Raw genomic sequence first — 22,029 nt, forward strand, 5'->3', positions numbered from 1 at the left:
ATGATTGGAAAAATCAGTAGAAGTTGCAGAATGATGGCTTTGATTGTGGAGGGTGATGGTTGCTGGAAGAAAGGAGAGGATGGAGCCGTCACTCTTCGTGCAAGAGGAGCGATGGAGTTCCCAATCTTGGACGTACGTGAATCATTGCAATGTTTTCTGGCCTCGTGGATGATGTGCTACTTCTACCTACAACTTCTCCACGAGACCGGATTGGCCCCTGTGGGGTGGTACTGGCTCGGCCAAGGACTTGCCATCAAGCATGGGTTATTGTTGTATTTTGCTCCTCACAATCATTGAGATCGGTCACCTTTCAAGGTTGCCGTGTACCGGGAGCCCTGATCACCGGACGTTCCTTGTCGAAGCTGCAGGTGATACGACAGAGGTATACCCATATTTACCAGGACCTGCAATTAGGTGCAACTTAGTGTGAGCTAATTCTTTTCTTATTCTTATTTTTTTCCTTTTTCTTTTTCTTTTGTGATGTTAATTAAGGAGGCAAATTGCCACCAGAAGTACTGTTAGCTAATTCATCAGTTATGCTTGTGTGTTACATGGATACTTTAATTTAGAGTTGTTTTCCATGAGTGCAATCAACATTGCATGCATCTCACCGCCAACCTGAGAACATAAAAACTACCAAATGTCTCCTGAAAAAATATTTCTCTCCCTATATATATACATACATCTTTTAGGGGCAATGTTTGTGTAGAATCAAATTCTGCACAGGTTATACCTTTCTTTTCTTTTCTTTTCCCTTTGGAACTGCATCCAATGATTGTTTTTGTGGATCGAATGCATCCAATGATTCTCGATCGATATGTCCGCTGAGCTTATGTTTAATTAGTGTGATTCACTTATTCTGGACATTTCACAGTAGTCTCATCCTCTATTATTTATGATGCTTATAATATATGTCTCAGGGCCGCATTCGTCATATCTTTTTCCGCATATTCTCTACGTTATCAAGAGGGTATTCATGCACATGTTGACAGTAGAATTGATGGCCTCGGTTTTATTTCATTAATTAATTCTCTCTTACCTTAGGCAGGAAGAAAGCTGATCGCCAATTAAACTACAGTGAAAAGGCTAATTATAAAGCATCCTTTCTTTCCATGAAGCTTTGCTTGTCTCTTCTAAGATACTACGAAAAAACAAAAAGGTATGAACCCTCCTCTGCACCTTAACTAATTAACACAAGACGACAGAATTTGACACAATAAAAAAGTAGAGAAATAATTAACAAGGGAAGGAAAATCCTCTCCTCAGAGAGTTATATATATGCTATTTCATCTGGTAAGAGAACAACCATCCATTTTCTTTCATGAGATACGTTCATATTCTACAGTAATCCCCCAAAGGAGAACATTGCACGATTGTGGCTGTGTCCTGCCCACGTCTACATCTCAAAAATTTGATCCAATCACTATTTTTTTCTTTTTTGCTCGTAAGTATTATTTCTTGGAGCCTATATATTTGTCAGAATATCTAAGCTAACAACCTTAAATGCCTTGTTTTTTCCCCCCTTGTAACCTTTACATGACACATCAGGATGGGGTTATCCACATAATTTCCCTGAGGAGATTTCTTGTGACCACGGGCTTTCTTAAGTTCTTGCTGCACAAGCATGAGGCCCGCAGCATCTTCCCAGAGATTACGACCGGTACGCACGCTTTCTTCCCCGAGATGACGGGGATAATAATATAAACAGTGACGGCAGTTTTCATGACCAAACTAGATCAAATTTCGATGGCCTCCCCTCTATATATTTATAATTAAGTATCCATACCTCAACTACAAGGGTTTAAGCGGCCATTCTCAGAGTTCTTCCAGCCAGAAACCATCTGCAAGATATCTTTGCACCAACTCTCCTAAGTACGCCTTTGTCATCCTCCCCCCTCTCTCTATCTCTCTCGCCTTCTTCTTCCTCTTCCTCTTCTTCTTCTTCTTGTTAGAAGATATGGGTCTAAGGGACATAGAGTCCACTCTCCCACCAGGGTTTAGGTTCTACCCAAGTGATGAGGAGCTGGTCTGCCACTATCTCTACAAAAAGGTGGCCAATGAAAGAGTCTCTGGAGGAACCATGGTGGAGGTGGATTTGCATACTCGCGAGCCATGGGAGCTTCCAGGTGGATAGTCTTCCCATATCCTACAACTGTTTTAATTTTAATATGTGCCTCAGTTTTTCGTTCTATTCTTATCATTCTTATCAGAATTTCTCATTTTAAATACGACTCCAGCATAAGGTTCTCTAGAACTTGTAGCCTTAGCGTCTTGCACTTCAGCAAACAAGAACAAACTTAATTTGCAAGGAAAAGAGTGCAGGAATGCGGGTTCTTAGAAACGGACCTATACTTGCATGATTTCTCTGACTCTAAAAGGCCTGTGTAATTTTTTTTCCCCCGTTATATCACCCTTCTCATGGAAGAGAATTTAGACAACTATAGTATAGGACCTCCCCCTCCCTTTTTTTAGCAGAACAGTGGCTCCACCGCGCATTTTATTGAGAAATGAAATGAGTAACGATTGGAGGACTGTTCTCATGCACAGATCAAAGCAATTTTCCTCCGCAATATACAATTACTGTAGTCGTTAGGAATTTGTAGATAGGGATAACTGGTTCAAGTGTACAGGCCTTGGAAATTATTGCACGACTAGGTGTAAGTCCCCTATAATCCTATAAACATATCAATAGTTTTTTTTTTTTCTGTGTGCTCTGCAAATAGTAATCTAGCTTGGGGAACCTGTTTACAGATGCGTAAGAGATATTATCTGATTTTTCTATGCGAACAACATGCAGGGTACACTTTCTATATATGTGAACTTGTTTGATAGAATATAATTAAACTTCAACTGCGTGATTAAGTCATAGCTTCTCTCGAATATATCAACAAGAGTAATATATTGGTTTCCTACAGTGCAAAGTTTTGTCACCTCTTCACAGCAATCCTATTTAGTCTAATTATAAGGTATCACGTGATTAATAACACTGTTGTACTGTACGCACGAACGTCGACCAGATGTAGCTTGCATTTGAATTGGATTTACTGGTTTAAATTACTGAAGGTAGGCATCATATTATATGAGTTTCCTGCAAAAATCTGATTAAATCCACCTTTGCATGGCTGCAGAGGTGGCTAAGCTAAGTGCAAATGAGTGGTACTTTTTCAGCTTCCGTGACCGTAAGTATGCCACTGGCTCGCGCTCAAATCGGGCAACAAAGTCCGGATATTGGAAGGCAACCGGGAAGGATCGCACAGTCTATGACCCTACAACCCATGCAGTTGTGGGGATGAGGAAGACGCTGGTCTTCTATCGTGGAAGAGCTCCAAATGGGATGAAGACCAGTTGGGTCATGCACGAGTTCCGGCTGGAAAATCCACACACACCCCCAAAGGTATTATTATCAGACGTCCTTTCATTGTTGTGGGTTCTTCGTGCTTCTCTGAGCTTCATTCGCTGATTTGCATCTAGGAGCCTGCATTTGCTTCCCCTTTCAAAGAAGATAACTCTTAGTTAAACTTATTGTTTCAGTGGCAAGTTTTTGTTTTCACAATGCAGCGTCTGTGCTCATTTAGTAGTTTCTGGATGTTTTTCGTGTTACAGGAAGACTGGGTTCTGTGCAGAGTTTTTCACAAGAAGCAAGGGGACTCGGTGAACTGCAGCCTGGGGAATGATCAGCAAAACAACATTGGGTGGTCCTCATCACATTTGGAGTCATCCCCTCTGAATGACCATGCCATGCCAGATGGGTGCAATGAGCAGATGGGCTCATCATTCCCTACTGTCCCATATCAGGAGGGCAACAGCTCAAACACCTTCCTTAATTTGGCAGTATTGCACTACAACTTCCTTGGTTTCCCACAGGAGGTGGACAGCACAACCATGATGGGAATGGACTCAGGAGGCGGTGACGATGATTTTGGGCTGATGCTAGATGTGGGCATGGATGACCATGACCTAGTGGAGGGAGAAACGGCAAATACGGGAAGTATGAAGTTCCAAGGAGGCAAAGACCAGCTTTTCTTCTAGGTTCTACAAATATTGGCATGTCTATTGATTTGGATTGAAGAGTGACAAGCATGTCCTTGTATAGATGCTGTGATTGTTGATTTGAAACGTTCGTGCTATTAGTTGTAGATAACACACTAGATATTGTGAAAATTCCGAGTAGTACAATTATTTTGAATAATAATAAATTATTATTTTCACATTGCTATGGCTTTGTTTCCTTTCATTTTTTCTTTTTTTTTTTTTTACAAAAAAAACCCCTCTCACTAATCAACATAATACTAGAGCTGGAGAAATGGTATCCATAAGTAGATTAGCGTAAAACCTTGCGTATTTGCAGAATTTTCAAAAAAAATGGATCAGAAGAAAAAAAAAATCAATGTACTTTAAAGGGATGTAATTAATGTCTAGTTGCAGGGGAAAGCAAGAACATGTACTGAAACGGCAACGAACACAGGAAATATAATTACAAGAAATCATAAAAAGAATTCATTAATCTCTTGAACAATTAATGAGTATCTAGAGAAATATATGAATTGTTTAATAGTTGAAAATTTTAATGGGTCACCAAGTTTCTCAACGAATTAGAATTTATACCTGTTACAGGAGAAGCAATTATAATAATTCAATGTGCCTATGGACAAAATATATTGTATTGCATGTGCATGGCTTGTGCACCTCCGCATTACACTTGAATATTTTTTTGAGGTTACGTGCGCTACATGCATGCAATAAAATAAAGTTGATTTGATTACCTTAAGATTATAGGATGGAAGTTGGAATCTTTTGTATATGCTCCCTTCTCCCTCCTCTGCATCCTCTCTCCACATATACCTTGCTTATGTACCGCCAAATTATCATAAATAAACTTCTTAAAGCTTCTTTCGTATGTATCGATCCTAGCTCCAAGATGTGTATGACAAGTACCAACTTTTCTCAGGACCACATTGTTGCAATATATTTTTTTTCCTCAATGCCTCTCCTCTTATGAGGACCACTTCAGCAACGACGTTTGCATCTGTTACCCCCTATTCTAGTTCCTGTCTGAAATTATTTTGGACTCCTAGTACCCTAAACATATGCAGTACCACACTACTTGGGAGTAATGAGTAGTGTATAATAGGGTCGTGTCCACATTTTCTCTCTCAATTCACAAAGCCTCTCTTCCAAACCTTGCAATGCCAACACTTCTCACCATAACAAGCTCTATTACATAGGCTAGTTTGTATTATATTATTTTAATACTCTAGCTAGACAATTTGTTTTATTTCAGGATAACTTCGTGTTGGCATTTGTTTCCCCATTTCTTCTTCCTTCACCTTTGAGGAAAAAAACAAAAAAAAAATGATATTTTAAGACTTCTACTATACTAAAGACATGCAATAGGACACTAGTTGGGACTGTTGGGTAGTCCACGGATACTCTCTCTCTCTCTCTCTCTCAATCGTAAATCCTGTTGGAGATTTTAAAGAGAATTTCTTTTGGGAAGTAAAAAAATTGAAGAGTTTTGAAAATTTGAGTTTTTCTCATGCTCTCTGCAAAGCATCTTAAATAAAGGTTATATGGAATGCCCAATTAGCACGGTGGTAAACAACTAAAGAAAACTGATATGCATTTACATATTTCAATTTTAAAACCATAATGCAGCTATTATATGAAAATATTTTTAAATACGTTATATCAAATATTTGAGTTAATACTCCAGCAATAATGTGTACTGTATGTATAATACTGATAGATCTATATATTTACCTTCTTAAGTTATCTTATGAATCATTTTTGGAAAATCTGAAATGTAACTAATAGTTGGCAGCTCTATCTGTTTCTCCCTCTCAATATGCAAAGCCACGTACTGCATGCTCTTCCAAATCTCATATCTCACTATTAATCAGATCTTGTGTCACCCTTAATTGTGACTAGTACGTACCTGTTTGGAGTTCTTTGTTAACTCCTCTCACATCTCACCTCCTCATTTGTAAATATTCTTCTGTAATTTTTTTTCTTTTCTTAATAAATTTTGGAGGCAGTGGCTCACTAATTCCTTCTTCTCTCCTCAAAAAAATATCTCACTATTAAGCCTTTTTACAAAAAGTTCAAGTTCTGTTTTTTTTTCATTAATAAAAAAAATACAGCTTGGCATATAGACCGCTTCGATCGTGAGAGGGTACTGGTCACTCTCTCAATAAGTTTCTTTTACTGTTCTTTTGTTTCTTCTGCAGATTCTGATGCAAGAATGTCGGCAAAACTTTCAAGCTTCAAATCAAATGATGCTTTGGATTCTTTCAAGAACGAACACCGGCCCTTCTTTTGTTTGTGGTCCCTTCTCATGTCGACCCATCTCATTTGAATTTAAAACAAATAATAATAGGATAAAAAGAAAACCGCCGGCTTAGGTGAGTTGATCGCAAAAGAAAACGTACGTGGAGTCTGGGCTTTACGGAAACGAATAGAGAAGAAGAGAAAGGAAATGTGATGCTTTGTCAAGATGATAAAATAGTTGATTTTATCTAAATTTGGATAAAATTTCAATACGTTGTTTCCGACATTAAGAGCTATAGATGGAATAATTTGAATTTTTGAAAAACCTTCTTTATGACTATTTCAAGCATCAATATTTAGTAAGATTCATCTTCTATTTTGTTGTTTGTTGTTGAAATTTGCCTCGTTGGTGATGAATGTTCTTATTGTGGAAGCCAAGATTAAATCTTGTTAATGTTTGTGCAGCTTTCAGTTGATCTAGAGAAAATCTATTGTAATGCCATTATTCTAAATAATAAAATTTTTTGGTTGACCATGTTCTGTAGTTTTTTCTTTCATATAAAAGAAGTTTTTACTTTAAAAAAATTATGCTGCCTCTTGTGTGGATTGCTTGATTATTTTGTTTGTTAATTGTCTGAAGAAATTGTAAAGATTGTTGTTGCTTGATGAGTGATATCCCATTTAATTACACAAAGAAAGAAAAAAAAAATTACGGCATAATTATTTCTTGATTGCATTTTTTCAACATGAATATACTTTAGGAGTTCATCATCTCAATATTAATTTGTTTCTCCACACTTCCTCTTTCCATCTTTCCAATCTGCTGTTCCTTGCACCGCCACTCTCTGTCTCTCTCTCTCTCTCTCATACACATAAACGCAGTTGAGCAGCTATCAACACTGCCTTCAAGTAATTGTGTTCTGATCTAATTTCCAAACTTTTGTAATATAAACTCTTCTTCTTACAAGGTCATGTGATGATATTAGCTATTAAAATATTCTTCCAAATACGCAAAAACCAAGCTGCAGTATCAAAGAACAGTTTAATGTATATATACAGAACTGAAATAAAAGTGGTGTTCCTAATTAATGCAAAATATCATACACAAAATAACAGCAGACAAACAAGTGTACTTGTCCCCTTTTTTTATGGTTTCTTAGGAAAAGAAACCCGATCTACTTTACGTGTTCAAGTATGTATCCAGGCAGGTGAATTTTCATTCCTATCTTCCATTTTGTAACATGACAATTATAAATGCTGCATTCATGGACTCCAATTTGCTTTGCTTTCGTAAGCAAATTTAGTTTCGGTCTACTTGTCACCTCTCACATGAGCATGACCAAAACATACTTGATCAATTCTGACAGATTTCTACTTAATCGAATCTAAATTGCATCTTCTTTGATTTATATTCATATTCGAGTACGAGCAGGCTTTTCAGGTGGACTACACCCACTTGCAATCTTAGCTAGGGTCGGTTTTCAGTGTGCAGCTATAACGAATTGTGAATTTGGCTGCATTTTCTTGAATTCATTCATGATGTGGATCCAATTTGTTTAGGTTGTTTCAGACTGTACGTAATTGCGAGCAACCGCGATACATGTCGCTTCTGTTCACGGGCTTCAGATGGCCCCACATGAATCACCACCTCCTTCACTCCACCATTAAAGATGTCTAACTGGTAAAGAACTAGGACCACGACAGTTCTCCATCAGTTGGAAGGGGAAGACTAGGGTGTGACCACGGAGGTGTGGTGGTGGTAGCGGCGGCGGTGGTGGAAGGGAGCTAGGGCGAGAAGCTACCATGAAATCTTTGCGACACGACATCCATATACAAGGATTTGAATTATTTAATCAGACAGGCTTTTGGAGCTTGATGAGACAGGCTCTTCAAGGGTCCATTCACGCCCTATTTTTCCGCATGCTTCAGCCTCGGGACAGAGGGAGCAAAGGAAGAGGTGCACGGCTTTTGAATGGCAATAAATTATCCTCCTTGCATGTTGCTTGCTGAAACAATGGGTCCCTTTCGGCAAATGGGAAAAGCTTCTTTTATTCTTTCTTCATTCCATAAGGCACCATCAATCATTTGGAGACAGGCGGTACCGAATTGCATCAATTTATCGCAAAAGGTTAGGGAGCGAACCAGCCTATTCCTGGGGCGAGAGAGCGATCCCCAAGTTTGCCTTTCCTGTGCCTGTGGTTCCTCACTTCCTCTGGTCGACCATGCACGATCTTCGGCAAAAGGACTAATTTCCTGTCCCTTCAATCTTTTTCTATTCCATCCTTTACGGCAGCAGTGCTTGCTTATATTTATCCGGAAACACTCAAACATTGAGTACCCAAATTTTAGCACCTTTTGTCATGCTCCCCAAGTCCGCGTATGCATTGCATCAAGCATCGTTTCGGAGGATGTTCCAAACGAGAGGTTGCATGCCAAATGTTTGACTCGTCCAATTAGGATGGTCGATGAAGTAGGGAACCTGCCATGCTCCTCTTGAGCCCCACTATTGAATGAACATCCTTTGTTACAAGACTTCCCATGTAGTAATGCTCTCCAAGTCATTTAAGATGGCGAGGTCGGTCTAAGCGGCCGACGCAGGTCGGCAAAAAGGGAATGTTCTGATGGTTGCTTAAGAAGGTGGCACCGCCTGGCGCCTGCAAAAGTTGAAAGAAAACCATGCAGGCGAGGAGCCATTATATTTCTTGCCATTTGGCTATGGCGGTGGGTTGCGAATCATAGTATAACTTTGCACCACATTTCTTTAAAGATAATTTTTACAGTGTTTCATAGGATTGCGAATCTCCTGTCATCAATTTAGGACAGCATGCATGGAAGGCCCTCCTCCTCTTGGCTATTGACATCCTCGGTGCCAAGTGTACGTATCTTGCAGGAGGGTAGTTTATTGCTGATGGAATAATGAAAAACGACAAAAGGATCGGTCAAAGCAAAAAAAAAAAAAGAAGACAAAAGGATCGGTGAGCTTGTCATCTACTCTATCGAGCATATGGACCACGACGGATACTTTTGCTTACCTTCCGGCGCCTCGCGTGCTTGAGAGGATAACCGACCGATATGGGAAAATGTTGATAGTTTTGTTTTGGATTGGGTCAATTCCTTCTCGGCTGCATACTTTTACTGGGGACTGTCTGCTTAAAAATCTTATGCCATCACTGCACTTTTTGACCGGCGCAGCTTCTTCCAAGAAGTTAGATAGATGGGTCGTGGGTGGGGTTTGGGCTTGGGATTTAAACAGTCCGAAACAAAAAAAAAAGTTTTAAAAGGTGATGGCAATTGCCCATGTGAGTGGGTCCAAAGTTGCCTTTGTTTTCTTCTTCTTTCCTTTTTGTTGTTTTTAGTCAGTCTCGGACTTCCATCTCATTTCTTCTTAACTTTGCCGGCTTCCTCTACATCAGCAAGAGAAATTTCCTTTTATTGTTTCATTTCTTTGTTGCATCTTGCACGGCAGTAGCTCCTCCATTGATTTCTTTATTTCGTTTATGAAAAGGAAAAGATTCAATCACTCGTTCAGTACATTTATGTAATACTAGACAGGTTAAGAACCGGGAAAAAAGAACCCTCATAATCATGCGTAGTTGCAATTATAATTTTTTGCGAATGAGGAAGAGGGAAGCTATAGTTGGTTTTGGGTCCATATCTCTTGGTCAAGATCATCTAGTCTTCTCCTGTTTCCAGTTGAAATATTGTATTAAAGAAACTGCAAGCAGAGCAGTTCAAGCCTTTTGATGAGCAGGTTACTCTGGAGTCATCGCAGGAGGTGGCGGACTAGAATCTCATTTGCCACGATTTTGATCTGCGTCTTGTAGCGGACTACCAGTTGATGAATTGGTTAAAATTGCGTCTTGGAATTTCACTTCATTATCTACTTCTCATTAGCGAGTTGTTTCCTTATTTTCTAGTTTTACCCGGCGGTTACTTCTTTTAAAGAGGCTCGCCAGTCGCCACACCACTTATGTTTGTATATATTCATTCATCAAAATGGATGCTGTTTTTGCCTGTAATTCATTTGCTTTAGCAAAGGGAATGTTCCTTGATTGCCTTCTGCTAGTTTTGAGAAGGCAAAACGGGGAAACATGGGAACCTTTCAGCGAGGGGCGTACGGGGCCGGCGAGGGCGCAGGAGAGGGCGTGCCTTCCTCTCTGCCTTCCAAACGAAGGGACGGCTGAACTAAACATCCGACACACGGCATGCCATACATCTAACACGTGGCGTACTGATTACCCCACTCGTGACATGTCCTAAGCGGACCTGAACTCCCTCCATTGCTATCTTGCCCAATAATTTTGAATCAACTCGAGTTACCGAGCAAGCAGGTGAAAGAAAGCGTGATTGAAGACCAGCTACCCTGGAAAACATGATAAAAAAAAAAAATTATGAATGGAAATTTGATCTTGCACAGATTTTGATTGCTAACAAAAAGCTTAAAAACATAGATGCCAAGCCTCCTAAGGCATCCATATCTAAGGACTGCTTGAGGTTGAAATAAATAGAATATTCTAAAAATACAATATTTTGAATATATATTTATTAAAACGGATGATTCATACGGTTCTTAAATGGATATATTCAATAAAATTACAAAATAATAAGTTCCGGAGCACTCTAGGAAACTCTCTCTCCCCTACAGTATCTCATCCATTTTAGTACCTTTTTTTTGATGATAAATCTTTTGAATATGTTGGACTTGAAGTTTAGAAACAAATTTTAAGCTTGAGATTAGTCACCTACCCATGTGAATTAATCTAGGTTTCCCTTTGTAGTGCGAAGAAACTACGTTAGTTGCTTGTTTGAAACTTTGGATGACACTGATCAAGATTAATATTCCAACTCCTTACAATATCTTGGCAAATCTTTTGTTTGAATAGCAATGCTCAAAATTAATCTCATAATTCCCAGCAATATCTTGGCATATTTTACAAAGTTATGAAACGGTGCATTAAAATCTTCTCCACTCCAAATTCCATCTTTTTTTTTTGAGCAGAAATTATATTGGTCCTAAATTCATCGGTGGGTAACCGAACTGAACAGAACTTGAAGCAGAGGATCTAAGCGTTTTGGTGCTGCAAAGAACATCATCCTATCAAGTATAGCTACAAGAATTTCTACTGGTTTACATGAAACAAATTTTGTGTCTTCACATTGGCAGACATTCTAATCTCAACAAAATTTTGCACCACATTTAATTCACACACTTACCAGATGAACGAATTAAGAGTTTAGAGAATTTGGAGTAGCTAAAAATAATTAAAATTTCCTGAGATATCATGGATACAGCTCTCAGTTAAACTAGCTCGTGCATGGAAATCATATCCGGTCGTTGGGGATTTTCAAACTCAAATGGATCACTCACTTTCTTGGTTGTAATAAAGCAAGCAACGATTTCAAGATACCATGAGCGAAGAATATAGTATTGGCTCGTACTTCCCTTCTTGGATGAAATAAGGTCATCAACACACCAAGTCACCATCTTGGGCTTTAAGCCAACTAGGATTGCCTGGCTTTAGCTTAGTTAGATCATATATCTCATCGAAAAGGTTTACAACAATTATACAGCATCAAGAAGAGGCGCAGCACGGGAAAAAATTAACAGATATCAGACTATGTTACTTGTTTTAGCGTGTGGAAACTTGGGCTTTGGAAGGCTTGGAAGAAGATAACGTGGGCTGGGTCCTAGCCTCCTCCGAGTCCACGGCCCATGATTGTTTCTGAGATTGACAGTCCGACGATCGTATGGTCGAAATTTTATCTGGGGTCATGATGAGGCTCGCCCCTTGAGCCGCGTGTATCGGGATTTACGACACCATGTTTCCCGCGAAAACCGAACGCGATCCCAGCAACATAAATAACCCGTTCAATGGCGCTCCAGCTCCCGAATGCTCTGATAACGGTCAATCTGTATGGGAGTTCGCATCCACCATCCGCGAGCAAAAACATCGGCGGATCCCGATTCTGCATCTCTCCTCTCTATCCTTCTCCTTCTGGTAGGAGAGAAAGCTCTGCGCCCTCCGGAATTCAGATTTCTGTACAAAAAAAAATTGAAAAAAAGGATAATTGTTCTTGGCCAAGGGAGTCGATCGATCGCAGGTATAAAAATAAGGACCCAACCCTTCGTCCACCCCTTGTTCTATTCCTCTCTCTCCAGGAACCGAGAGAAAAGACTCCTAAATTTCCTCTCGAGGTATTGTGCTTTATTTTCCTTCCCTGGTTTTAGAATTATCAGTCTATTTGCTTTTGGTTTCTAGATTTTTAATTGATCATTGGTAGGAATGTGGATTTCTTGAGGTTAGTTTATTATTTTTTTGCCTAATTTGTCTTTGACTGGCGATTTATTTTTTGATACATAAATTTTATGAGGTTTGTTAGTTTTGATTTTTTTTCTTTGTTGTATGTTTTTTTCTCTCATTTATATCTGATCTTATCTGCACCGTCTGTTGGTTGTTTCTTTTACCACCGGTTGTCCTGATCTAGCTTTGGTTTGTGTATATTGGTTTTGATTCGTTTAACGGAGTATCTTGTGTAGATTTTTTTGACGTCTCTTTGGTTTTTTTTTTTTTTTTTTGATCTGGTTCGTTATTATAGATCGGTGAGAGTCGGTTGACGATTGAATTTTCTTTATGTTTGATCAGCTAATTTTATCTTCTATTCTTTCCATGAGTTTCTGGCCCTCTTTTATTTTTGCTTATTTGTTATTTAATCTGCTATTTCAAATCAAAATTTTCTGTGTTTTTAGATTACAAATTTGTTTTGTCGAGATCTGCTCAGGTCCGTATCTTTTTCGCCTTTTGGGTCACTGATTGTTTTTTTCATGGTTTTTGCTATGATATTCTCAGGCCATGTTTGATCTAAGTTTTGTTTAACTTTGTACCTGCTTTGATCGAGTACAAATTTATGCGCGTCAGTCCATTGGATCGAACTATCCCTGTTTAAAAAAAGAGCAGGAAAAACAAAAAACCCTGTTCTACTTTTCAAAGATTTCTCTTCTAAATCTCAAAGCACTGATTAATCTCTCAGACCACGAACTTGAATTTAGAGGCGAGCGCTTGGATCGATTCATTATTGGTGTCTTCTTTTATCAAGAGAAGGGACTGGGAAAAAGCTTGACGCTTGGGATGGGATGACATCGGAGTGGTGGAGCTTTTGCTGATTCCTCGAAGAGGGGAGGAAAATGATTGGAAATTGATGACAGCCTTGGGCGGGGCCGGGAGGGGAATCATCTATGGAGACAGGGTTGCCGGATTCGCTGCCACGACGACGGATGAATGATTTCAGAGCTGTTCCTCCCCGAGCATCCTCTCAGATGGAATGGCAGATCCGATCAGCTATGGGAATCCCGATCGCGACACTGAGCAGGTTAGTCCTCTTCCCCGCCATCTTGGATTCTTCACTTTCCGTGGACTTCATCCTTTGTGTTTTAGATTTTGGTAACATGATCTCGAAAGTAATGTCTAGGATCTCTTGATGAAGAAAGAATGTTTCTTGAACTAAAAAGATCAAAAATTTGTGATAGATCGCTCATTATTTGTTCCACTTTAGCTGGATCCCTGGAGCATTTGATCATTTCTTTGATCCAATCCATATGCCTCTACGTTCTCTTCCAAATTACCTGTTTAATTTACCTTTATTTATTTCTATGTTAAAAATGTAGAAACTTTTTAAAGAATTTTCTATGTCCAAATGCATATCAGTTTGAGCTTTTCAGTAATTTTAAGAATTTAACGCAGTTTCGTATCTCAACATTAGAAATGGCAATAATAGTGAGCTAGGAGTTTATTGATATATTTATGATGTACCACTAATTTTTATTAATTTCGCTATTAATCGCAGTTGAAATGATGGTTGAAAGTTGACGAATGGTTGATCTTGCTTTCCAACCGAAATTTAATGCTTGCTTGCTTTCTGAAATGATTTAATGCTGCCACTGGATAGATTCAATCTTTTTCAAATTTACCAATGGAAGAAGTTCAGTTCCTTGTGGCATGTAGACAATTTGTAGTGTTGTGGATCCAAAGCATATCATCACTTACATTGATAAAATAGTTGATTGCTATGGTTGGTGGACCCTTTGCCCTATTCATTTATTTTGTTGCTCTGTTTTGAAGGCACTTATTGCATTGAAGAAAGGCACGCAGTTAATCAAGTATAGTCGCAAAGGAAAGCCTAAATTTTGTCCATTCAGAGTCTCTAGTGTGAGTTATAATGTTATTGTTATTATCGTCACAGTCAATTAGAAGCTTTGATATATGCAGTTGATATATGTTCAAGGTACATGCATGAGTCCATGTCATTTTTCATTTCATTTTGTTCTCAGGATGAAACAACATTAATATGGTATTCACATAAAAAGGAGAGGACTATCAAACTAGCTTCTGTCATACGAATTACTCTTGGTCAGAGAACAGTAAGATTCCACTTTCTTGGGAGTTTAGTAATTCTAATGCACATGTATATATAAGAAAATTGAATAATATTTGCACTTTGTAATGGCTTTTGATGCAACTGTAATTTGCAATTAGGATTCTTCTTGGTTTCAACTCTCTGCAGGCTGTTTTTAGGAGATTTCCACGCCCCGAGAAAGATTATTTGTCATTTTCTCTTATATACAAGAATGGTGAACGATCTCTAGATCTGGTTAGTAGTTATTCTTTAAATCCTAGTATTCCCATATTGTTAGAGAACATATACAGTTCTCATAACTTTGAACGTCAAACTTAACTTTATGATTATGTTTTAATTCTTCCCTCTACATAGATTTGCAAGGACCAAGCAGAGTTAGAGGTGTGGCTGGCAGGACTTAGAGCACTGATTTCTGCAGGTCAACGGAGACATTATAGAATTGACAGCCAGAGCGATGGAATATTGTTTTCTGATGTAAGTTTGTATATTTGCTTACAGTGACTGTCATGCCTGAGCCTTTTAAGTTTATGAATATCTGAACCTATCATTATTTAGGCAGCCTCACTCAATCTAGTGTGCACCACTACAGGATTCTATTGGTTAGATAATTCTTTCTTCTTAGTTCATCTCCTATTAAGCGAAAATAGTTTCCTAATATATATAGTTAAGTTCAGCTTGCATCTGAAAATATATAGAGGAATCTCATGAATTTAATTTGGCTATTGTTGTTCTCCTTTTGTGGACTTATTAGTCCTCCAAATCTACCACTAACACAGATTACTGGATATGCTGGTGTTTCTTAGTTATCTAGTCCTATCAGAATCTGCAAACATGACCTGACATTTTGAAAACTAGACACTATAGCTGAGAATTTATTTTCTCAGTATTCATAGACTTGGGAGTTTGTTCTGTTTCAGTATCTACTCCCATAAGTGTGTATACAAGGTAAAGAAAATTTAAATGTTGGATCTTTTTAGAAAACTAAAATTGAGACACATAAGTTTAACCGAGAAGTTGAAATTGATTAAGGGATCACTTTCCTCTGATAGCTAAGAGGACCCTTTTCAATGTTGATTACTGTGTTTGTGGTTCATGGATGGATACTCTACCAATTAGATGTGAAACCTATTTTATGTTTTAATAACCCATACCCATTTCCAGATAATGCAAACCAGGTAGTTTGCTTAACTTCAATGGGGATAAGTTCTAATTTGCTCATAGTCCTTTAAAGTTTCCAAACCAGAAACTGTGATACCTCAGCTAAAACTTCCGTGGAATTATTTTAATGGCAGAAAATTGGTCATCATTAGTTTTCCAAACTAAAAACTGTGATTTTTTTCCTAAACCTAAATCCTGAAGAGTCTTGTACCGCTCAATAGTTTTAAAAATTCGATGCAATTTCTGTGATTTCTACTCAATTATTCGTCTCTCTCTTTTCAGGATAGTGGAGAATATAGTCGTCCTTATGGTGCATCACTAGATAGTATTTCAAGCATTTCTCGTAGTTTAAACACAAATTTTTACACTCGTGAGCCTTCTTTGAGTTTACCAAGGTCAGATGTGGGGTCAGATCGTGCAAATATGCAACTAAGATCAAGTAACGGAGATAATGTGCGACTTAGTATTTCAAGTGCCCCTAGTTCCTCCAGTCAAGGTTCTGGACCAGATGATATTGAATCTTTAGGTGATGTTTATGTTTGGGGAGAGATATGGTCTGACGGGATCATATTAGATGGATCAACAAACTCCTTATCCTCAAGAACGGATGTTTTACTTCCAAAACCGCTAGAATCGAATGTAGTTTTAGATGTTCATCAGATAGCATGCGGTGTTAGGCATGCTGCACTTGTTACAAGGCAAGGAGAGGTATTCAGTTGGGGTGAGGAATCTGGTGGGCAGCTCGGTCATGGAAATGACAGAGATGTTAGTCGGCCTCGTCTTGTTGAGTCATTAGCAGTATGGAATATGGATTATGTTGCATGCGGTGAGTATCATACTTGTGCTATATCCACTGCTGGCGACTTGTTTGCTTGGGGAGATGGTGCTTATAACACTGGACTTCTTGGCCATGGCACTAACGTCAGTCATTGGATTCCTAAAAGAGTTTCTGGCCATCTGGAAGGAGTTCAAGTTTTGTTTGTTGCATGTGGTACATGGCATTCAGCACTTATTACTTCAAATGGAAAGGTATTCACATTTGGCGATGGAACATTTGGTGTTCTAGGACATGGTGACCGGGAGAGTTTTGCGTACCCGAGGGAAGTTGAATCTTTGAGTGGATTAAGGACCATCAAGGTAGCATGTGGGGTGTGGCATACTGCAGCTATCGTTGAGGTAATGGGACAGGTGGGTGTTAATGTTATCTCTAGAAAACTGTTTACCTGGGGTGATGGAGATAAGTACCGTCTGGGTCATGGAGACAAGGAAGCACGCTTGGTCCCTACTTGTGTTCCTTCACTTATTGACTACAACTTCCATCAGCTGGCATGCGGGCACAACATCACTGTGGCGCTTACAACATCTGGGCATGTTTTCACAATGGGAAGTACTTCTCATGGTCAGCTGGGAAATCCTCAATCTGATGGCAAGTTGCCTCGCTTGGTGCAGGATAGATTGATAGGTGAGCTAGTGGAGGAGATATCTTGTGGGGCTCACCATGTCGCAATATTGACATCAAGAAGTGAAGTATATACGTGGGGAAAAGGTGCTAATGGAAGATTAGGACATGGTGATGTTGAAGACCGGAAAACGCCTACTTTCGTTGAAGCTCTAAAAGATAGGCATGTTAAAAGTATATCATGCGGCTCAAATTTTACAGCCTGCATTTGCATTCATAAGTGGGTGTCTGGTTCAGATCAATCAGTTTGCTCAGGGTGTCGGCAGGCATTTGGTTTCACCAGAAAGCGGCACAACTGTTATAATTGTGGGCTGGTACATTGCCATGCTTGTAGTTCCAAAAAAGTGTTGAAAGCTGCCCTGGCACCTACTCCTGGCAAACCACATCGTGTTTGTGATTCTTGCTATTCAAAAATTAAAGCAGCAGAGGCTGGTAATCCTGCTACTTTTATCAAGAAGATTACAACTCCTCGCCGATCCATTGATGGCAGGGAGAGATCAGATAGGGGAGAAATAAGATCTTCAAAGATACTATGGTCACCTCATGCAGCAGTAAAGAACGAGGTCAAATCAGATTCTCAGTCTGTAAACAGAGCTTCCCAAGTCCCATCGCTATTACAGCTGAAGGATATTGCTTTTCCTAGCTCATTGAGCGCACTTCAAACCGCTTTAAAACCAATTGTTACTTCTGCACCTCCCCCTGCTTCTCCATACACCAGGAAGCCAAGTCCCCCACGCTCTACGACTCCAGTATTTTCTAGAAGTGTCATTGACAGCCTAAAGAAGACTAATGAACTACTAAATCAGGAAGTCTTGAAGTTGCAAACCCAGGTACGCATGAGTTAGCAGATGTTCTTCCAAAACCATGATATCAAGATTTGATTCTGTTTCGTTAATATATCCTGTTACTTATAGTTATTTTAAGATAATATTCTCCATCTATATTAGATTTGTGCACCTCTTGAGCATGACTTCTTGTGTAGGTCAAAAATTTGAAAGAAAAGTGTGAAATTCATGATGTAGTACTGAAGAAATCAGAGAAGAAGGCTAAAGAAGCTGCATCTTTAGCTGCAGAAGAAGCTGCCAGGTGCAATGCTGCAGCGGAAGTCATCAAATCTCTGGATACTCAGGTATCCTTGACACTACTTTGGCTAGTCATCTTCTCTGTTCTGATTTATTTATGTCTTTTAGCTTCATAAAATGGATGCTGTTCTGACTTAATATACATACATAAATGCATACACAAATATGTGTATGTGTGTATGTATATATATTGTACCACATGGAATGATTTATATATGCAGGTATGTGTATATTACTGCTCTGTTTAGTATCTATCAGTTTCTATACTTTTCTGATGATATTGCTTTGAAAATTTAAGATCTCAGTTGAGATAGCACCTGTATCATTATCCCTGTCAGAAATCTTCTGTTTATTTTTTTTAATCCATTCCTTATTCTTCAATCGAGCCTCGTGGATTCAGCCATCCTACCTGAGAATCATGGTATCATTTATGGAGTGATTAAGATATGCCATGTGCAAGATGAGAATAGTGCTCCTACATTGTTTAGCTACTGCTTTCAGCATTGATATAATGTTTTCTGACCTATGGACATGTAAACACCTGCATGTATCATAGACTACCTTGTTATGTCCTTGGGAATCTGAGCAAGAATTACTAGTATGATTTTATATCAAGAAGTCATAGATACAGATACACCAAGAGTTTCTCTCTATATCTGAATGCAAGCAAGGTTTTCAGGGAGGATCCCATGAATCAAAGTTTTCAAAAAGGTATCATTTAAATACTGATTTCAATTCCGCATCCAGAGCTTGTAAATGTGGGTGCAAAGGTCATACTTTCTTCCAAAATAGTTAGTATTTTTCCTATGATATACCATCATTATTGGTAAGCACCCGTATGGTGCTGGCTTATACACACATATTTGCCTGTACAAACACTTATTGCACTTGCATGTTGAAGTACATGCAACATGATAAAATTAAACCATTATATGAAATCTCACTGAATGTGGGTTGTGAAGAATCCAACATATTTAGTGCTCAGGTTGCTTCACTTGATCCTACTGTATCACTCAAAATTTGAACATCGTATCTGCATTGACTTGATCTACAAAAATAATTTTTATCTCTATGGATGCTTTCAGTGCAGTATTTCTTTCTTAAGTTGATAAATGACTAAAAAGAATTGTATACTTCTAATGAAATTACTGTTTCTTGATCTAATGTTTGTTGGCTGCCTTTTTTGGTTATGAAGCTGAAGGAGATTGCAGAGACACTGCCCCTTGAGGTTAGTGACAACATAATGGTCATGCATGCTCAAGTAGAATCGTTCTTAAAGACAACTGAAAATGGCAAGTCGAAAGTTTCTTCTTCCTTGGTTGTAGAGACTTCAGAAAATGATCAACCTCACCCAACCAATGAGGGAACATCTGACATTCACGATCAGAAAATAGAAAATGTTAGGGATGATTTAGAGTTATCACAAAATGCAGTTGATGGTGGCGGTCACAATGATAGCCAATCAGCTGTTGCTGCTAGCAGGGAGGCTACTGCTCACCATAGCATAGAAAATGGCCCAAAAGCAGAATCAACGGAGCAGTTTGAGCATGGTGTATATGTGACTTTCATTCAGTCTTCGGATGGTACCAAACTTTTTAAACGGGTCCGATTCAGGTATGCATCTTATAAGAACCTAAGAGAAAATTCATTGCCATTCAAATGTCGCATAAATAGATATTTGCCTTTTTTACGGAAAATATATTGCTAGGATTAAGAGTTGCACTAGCTCCAGTCAAGTGAGAGAAAATTCATTGCCATTCAAATGTCACATAAATAGATATTTGCCTTTTTTACTGAAAATATATTGCTAGGATTAAGATTTGCACTAGCTCCAGTCAAGCGATTTTTATCGCTATATCATCATATATCTGGGCTGTTTCTTCATTATGTTTCTTCATATATCGGTACCTCTATCCAAGTTTGTACTTTTTCCTGAACTCACTCCATCCTCATGTTTTTTGATTTCTTATTCCATGCCAGATTGCATAATCCTAAAAATATGAATTCCCTGTTCTTTACATATGTGGGCATAACCTTTCTTGTTTCGTCATTTCGTTCTAAAATGTCAATCGTCATTCTCTGCATAAGGTCAATCAATCATGTGCAAGTGCAATAATTTTTTGCTTATGATGCTAGGCTCTGGACAGATGTTATTTGCCCTTGGTGCAATTGGCAGTGTATTGGTGTAACAGCACAAACCCATATGATGGCAAATTTTCTGTAAATTCTGTGTAACTCTGAATCTTGCAAGATATCTTTGTTCTAATTAAGCAAGCATGTTCATTGTGAACTCAGGATGTCTCAGGCTCCAAGTTACACCACAGATACGCCAGTTAAAAATAAATCGATGGATTTATGACTGTTGGATGTATCTGGACCTTTATTCTATACCTTATATTTTCACCCAAATATAATTTTCTGTATCTTTCTGTGCTGCCCATCGAACCCAATTTATTATACTATTATTAGAAATAATTCCATCATATTCCCTGTTGTGCCAGCATGTCTTCTCCCCATTTGAGTGATTAGACTTGCATGTTGTTAGACTAGGCAAGTTTACACATATATAGTAGAAGTTAATAATTAAAGCCAAAGAACACAGTGGTTTCTATTTGACATCCCTGATCTCTATGCAAATAAAAAAGATGGAAGATGGTTCTATTGACATGGCAGCCGGTTATTGGAAAAAAAAAAAAAAAACTATGAATTCAAGATGAGAAATGATCCATTTTTGTACATGTTTGCATCAGAGTTTCAAGAATCAACACAGGTTCTATCAGATACCTTTTGCCTTATTTCATGTCAACTTATATCTATGTTTTTATATCTAAATCCATCTTCTTGCTCAGTTTTCAATTTGACCTTGACAAGATTGTCTTTTTCTTGATATATTGCCAAACCAATAGGCTTCACTACTACCAATATTGATCCAGACATCATGAATATGAGCATCAATAGTCGAAACCTTCAATATCGTAAAAGAAAGTTTAACCAGTCTGCAGTTAGCTACCAGCGCCCTATGTATGAAATATATTTCGCTATAACTTTGAACCCCAATATCAGCTAAATTAGTGTATTTGTGATATTGATAGGTTATATGACATCAATATAACTCAAAAAAAAAAAAAAGGAAATCCTACAGCACAAGTTATGCCTGAGACAGGGAGGGAGGAATACATGTCAAGATACAACTTATTTGAATTGCTTGATCATTACAAATGAGCACATTCTTGTAATACGTTCTTACACATCGATTCTCATATATGTATTTGATGGCTTGTACAGCAAGAGAAGGTTTGCCGAGCAGCAAGCAGAAGATTGGTGGAATAGAAACAAAGAAAGGGTGTTCAAAAAATACAACTATCCAGTGCAGGGTGCACCTCCCACATTACCTGCAAGTGCACCTCCAGCTGAGGATGAAGATGCAGCACCATCTTCTGAAACTTAGCCTTTTTCCGTAAGTTGGATCACATAACAATGGAGAAAATCCAATAGCCCTCGAGCGCTTATGAAAGATTTTATCTGAATGTGGGAGGTTGTGTGGGTGTCCTTCCTACGGCTAACAGAAAGCTGAAATATTGCCGGGGAAGAGACGGCAATTATGACAGGAGGTTGCAATTTTGTTCTCTTCTTTGAGTTTCGTCCCTGACC

At 38.6% G+C, this 22,029-nt stretch overlaps 2 protein-coding genes across 3 annotated transcripts; both read left to right on the top strand.

Moving 5' to 3' along the window:
• Positions 1-1,633: 1,633 nt before the first annotated feature.
• LOC103721902 (protein CUP-SHAPED COTYLEDON 3) lies at positions 1,634-4,210 on the top strand. 2 transcript variants are annotated; one of them, XM_039115014.3, is made up of 4 exons: positions 1,634-1,872; positions 1,995-2,126; positions 3,129-3,394; positions 3,604-4,210. In XM_039115014.3, exons 2-4 carry the CDS (start codon positions 2,081-2,083, stop codon positions 4,027-4,029), a joined length of 738 nt encoding a protein of 245 aa, XP_038970942.2. In that variant the 5' UTR covers positions 1,634-1,872; positions 1,995-2,080; the 3' UTR covers positions 4,030-4,210. The 2 variants fall into 2 exon arrangements, with proteins under 2 accessions (XP_038970942.2, XP_008810507.3); XM_008812285.6 differs by having other exon boundaries at positions 1,757-2,126.
• A 9,177-nt stretch (positions 4,211-13,387) lies between these two features.
• Positions 13,388-22,014, top strand: LOC103721913 (PH, RCC1 and FYVE domains-containing protein 1). Its single transcript, XM_039115015.3, has 9 exons — positions 13,388-13,635; positions 14,385-14,471; positions 14,594-14,683; positions 14,827-14,913; positions 15,034-15,153; positions 16,120-18,126; positions 18,279-18,425; positions 19,574-19,992; positions 21,664-22,014. Exons 1-9 carry the CDS (start codon positions 13,588-13,590, stop codon positions 21,824-21,826), a joined length of 3,168 nt encoding a protein of 1,055 aa, XP_038970943.2. The 5' UTR covers positions 13,388-13,587; the 3' UTR covers positions 21,827-22,014.
• The last annotated feature ends 15 nt before the right edge of the window (positions 22,015-22,029 follow it).

Source organism: Phoenix dactylifera, chromosome 16, assembly GCF_051530095.1.
Source record: "Phoenix dactylifera cultivar Ajwa chromosome 16, Ajwa_hap1_PhDact_Kaust_v1.1, whole genome shotgun sequence".
Lineage (NCBI taxonomy): Eukaryota > Viridiplantae > Streptophyta > Magnoliopsida > Arecales > Arecaceae > Phoenix > Phoenix dactylifera.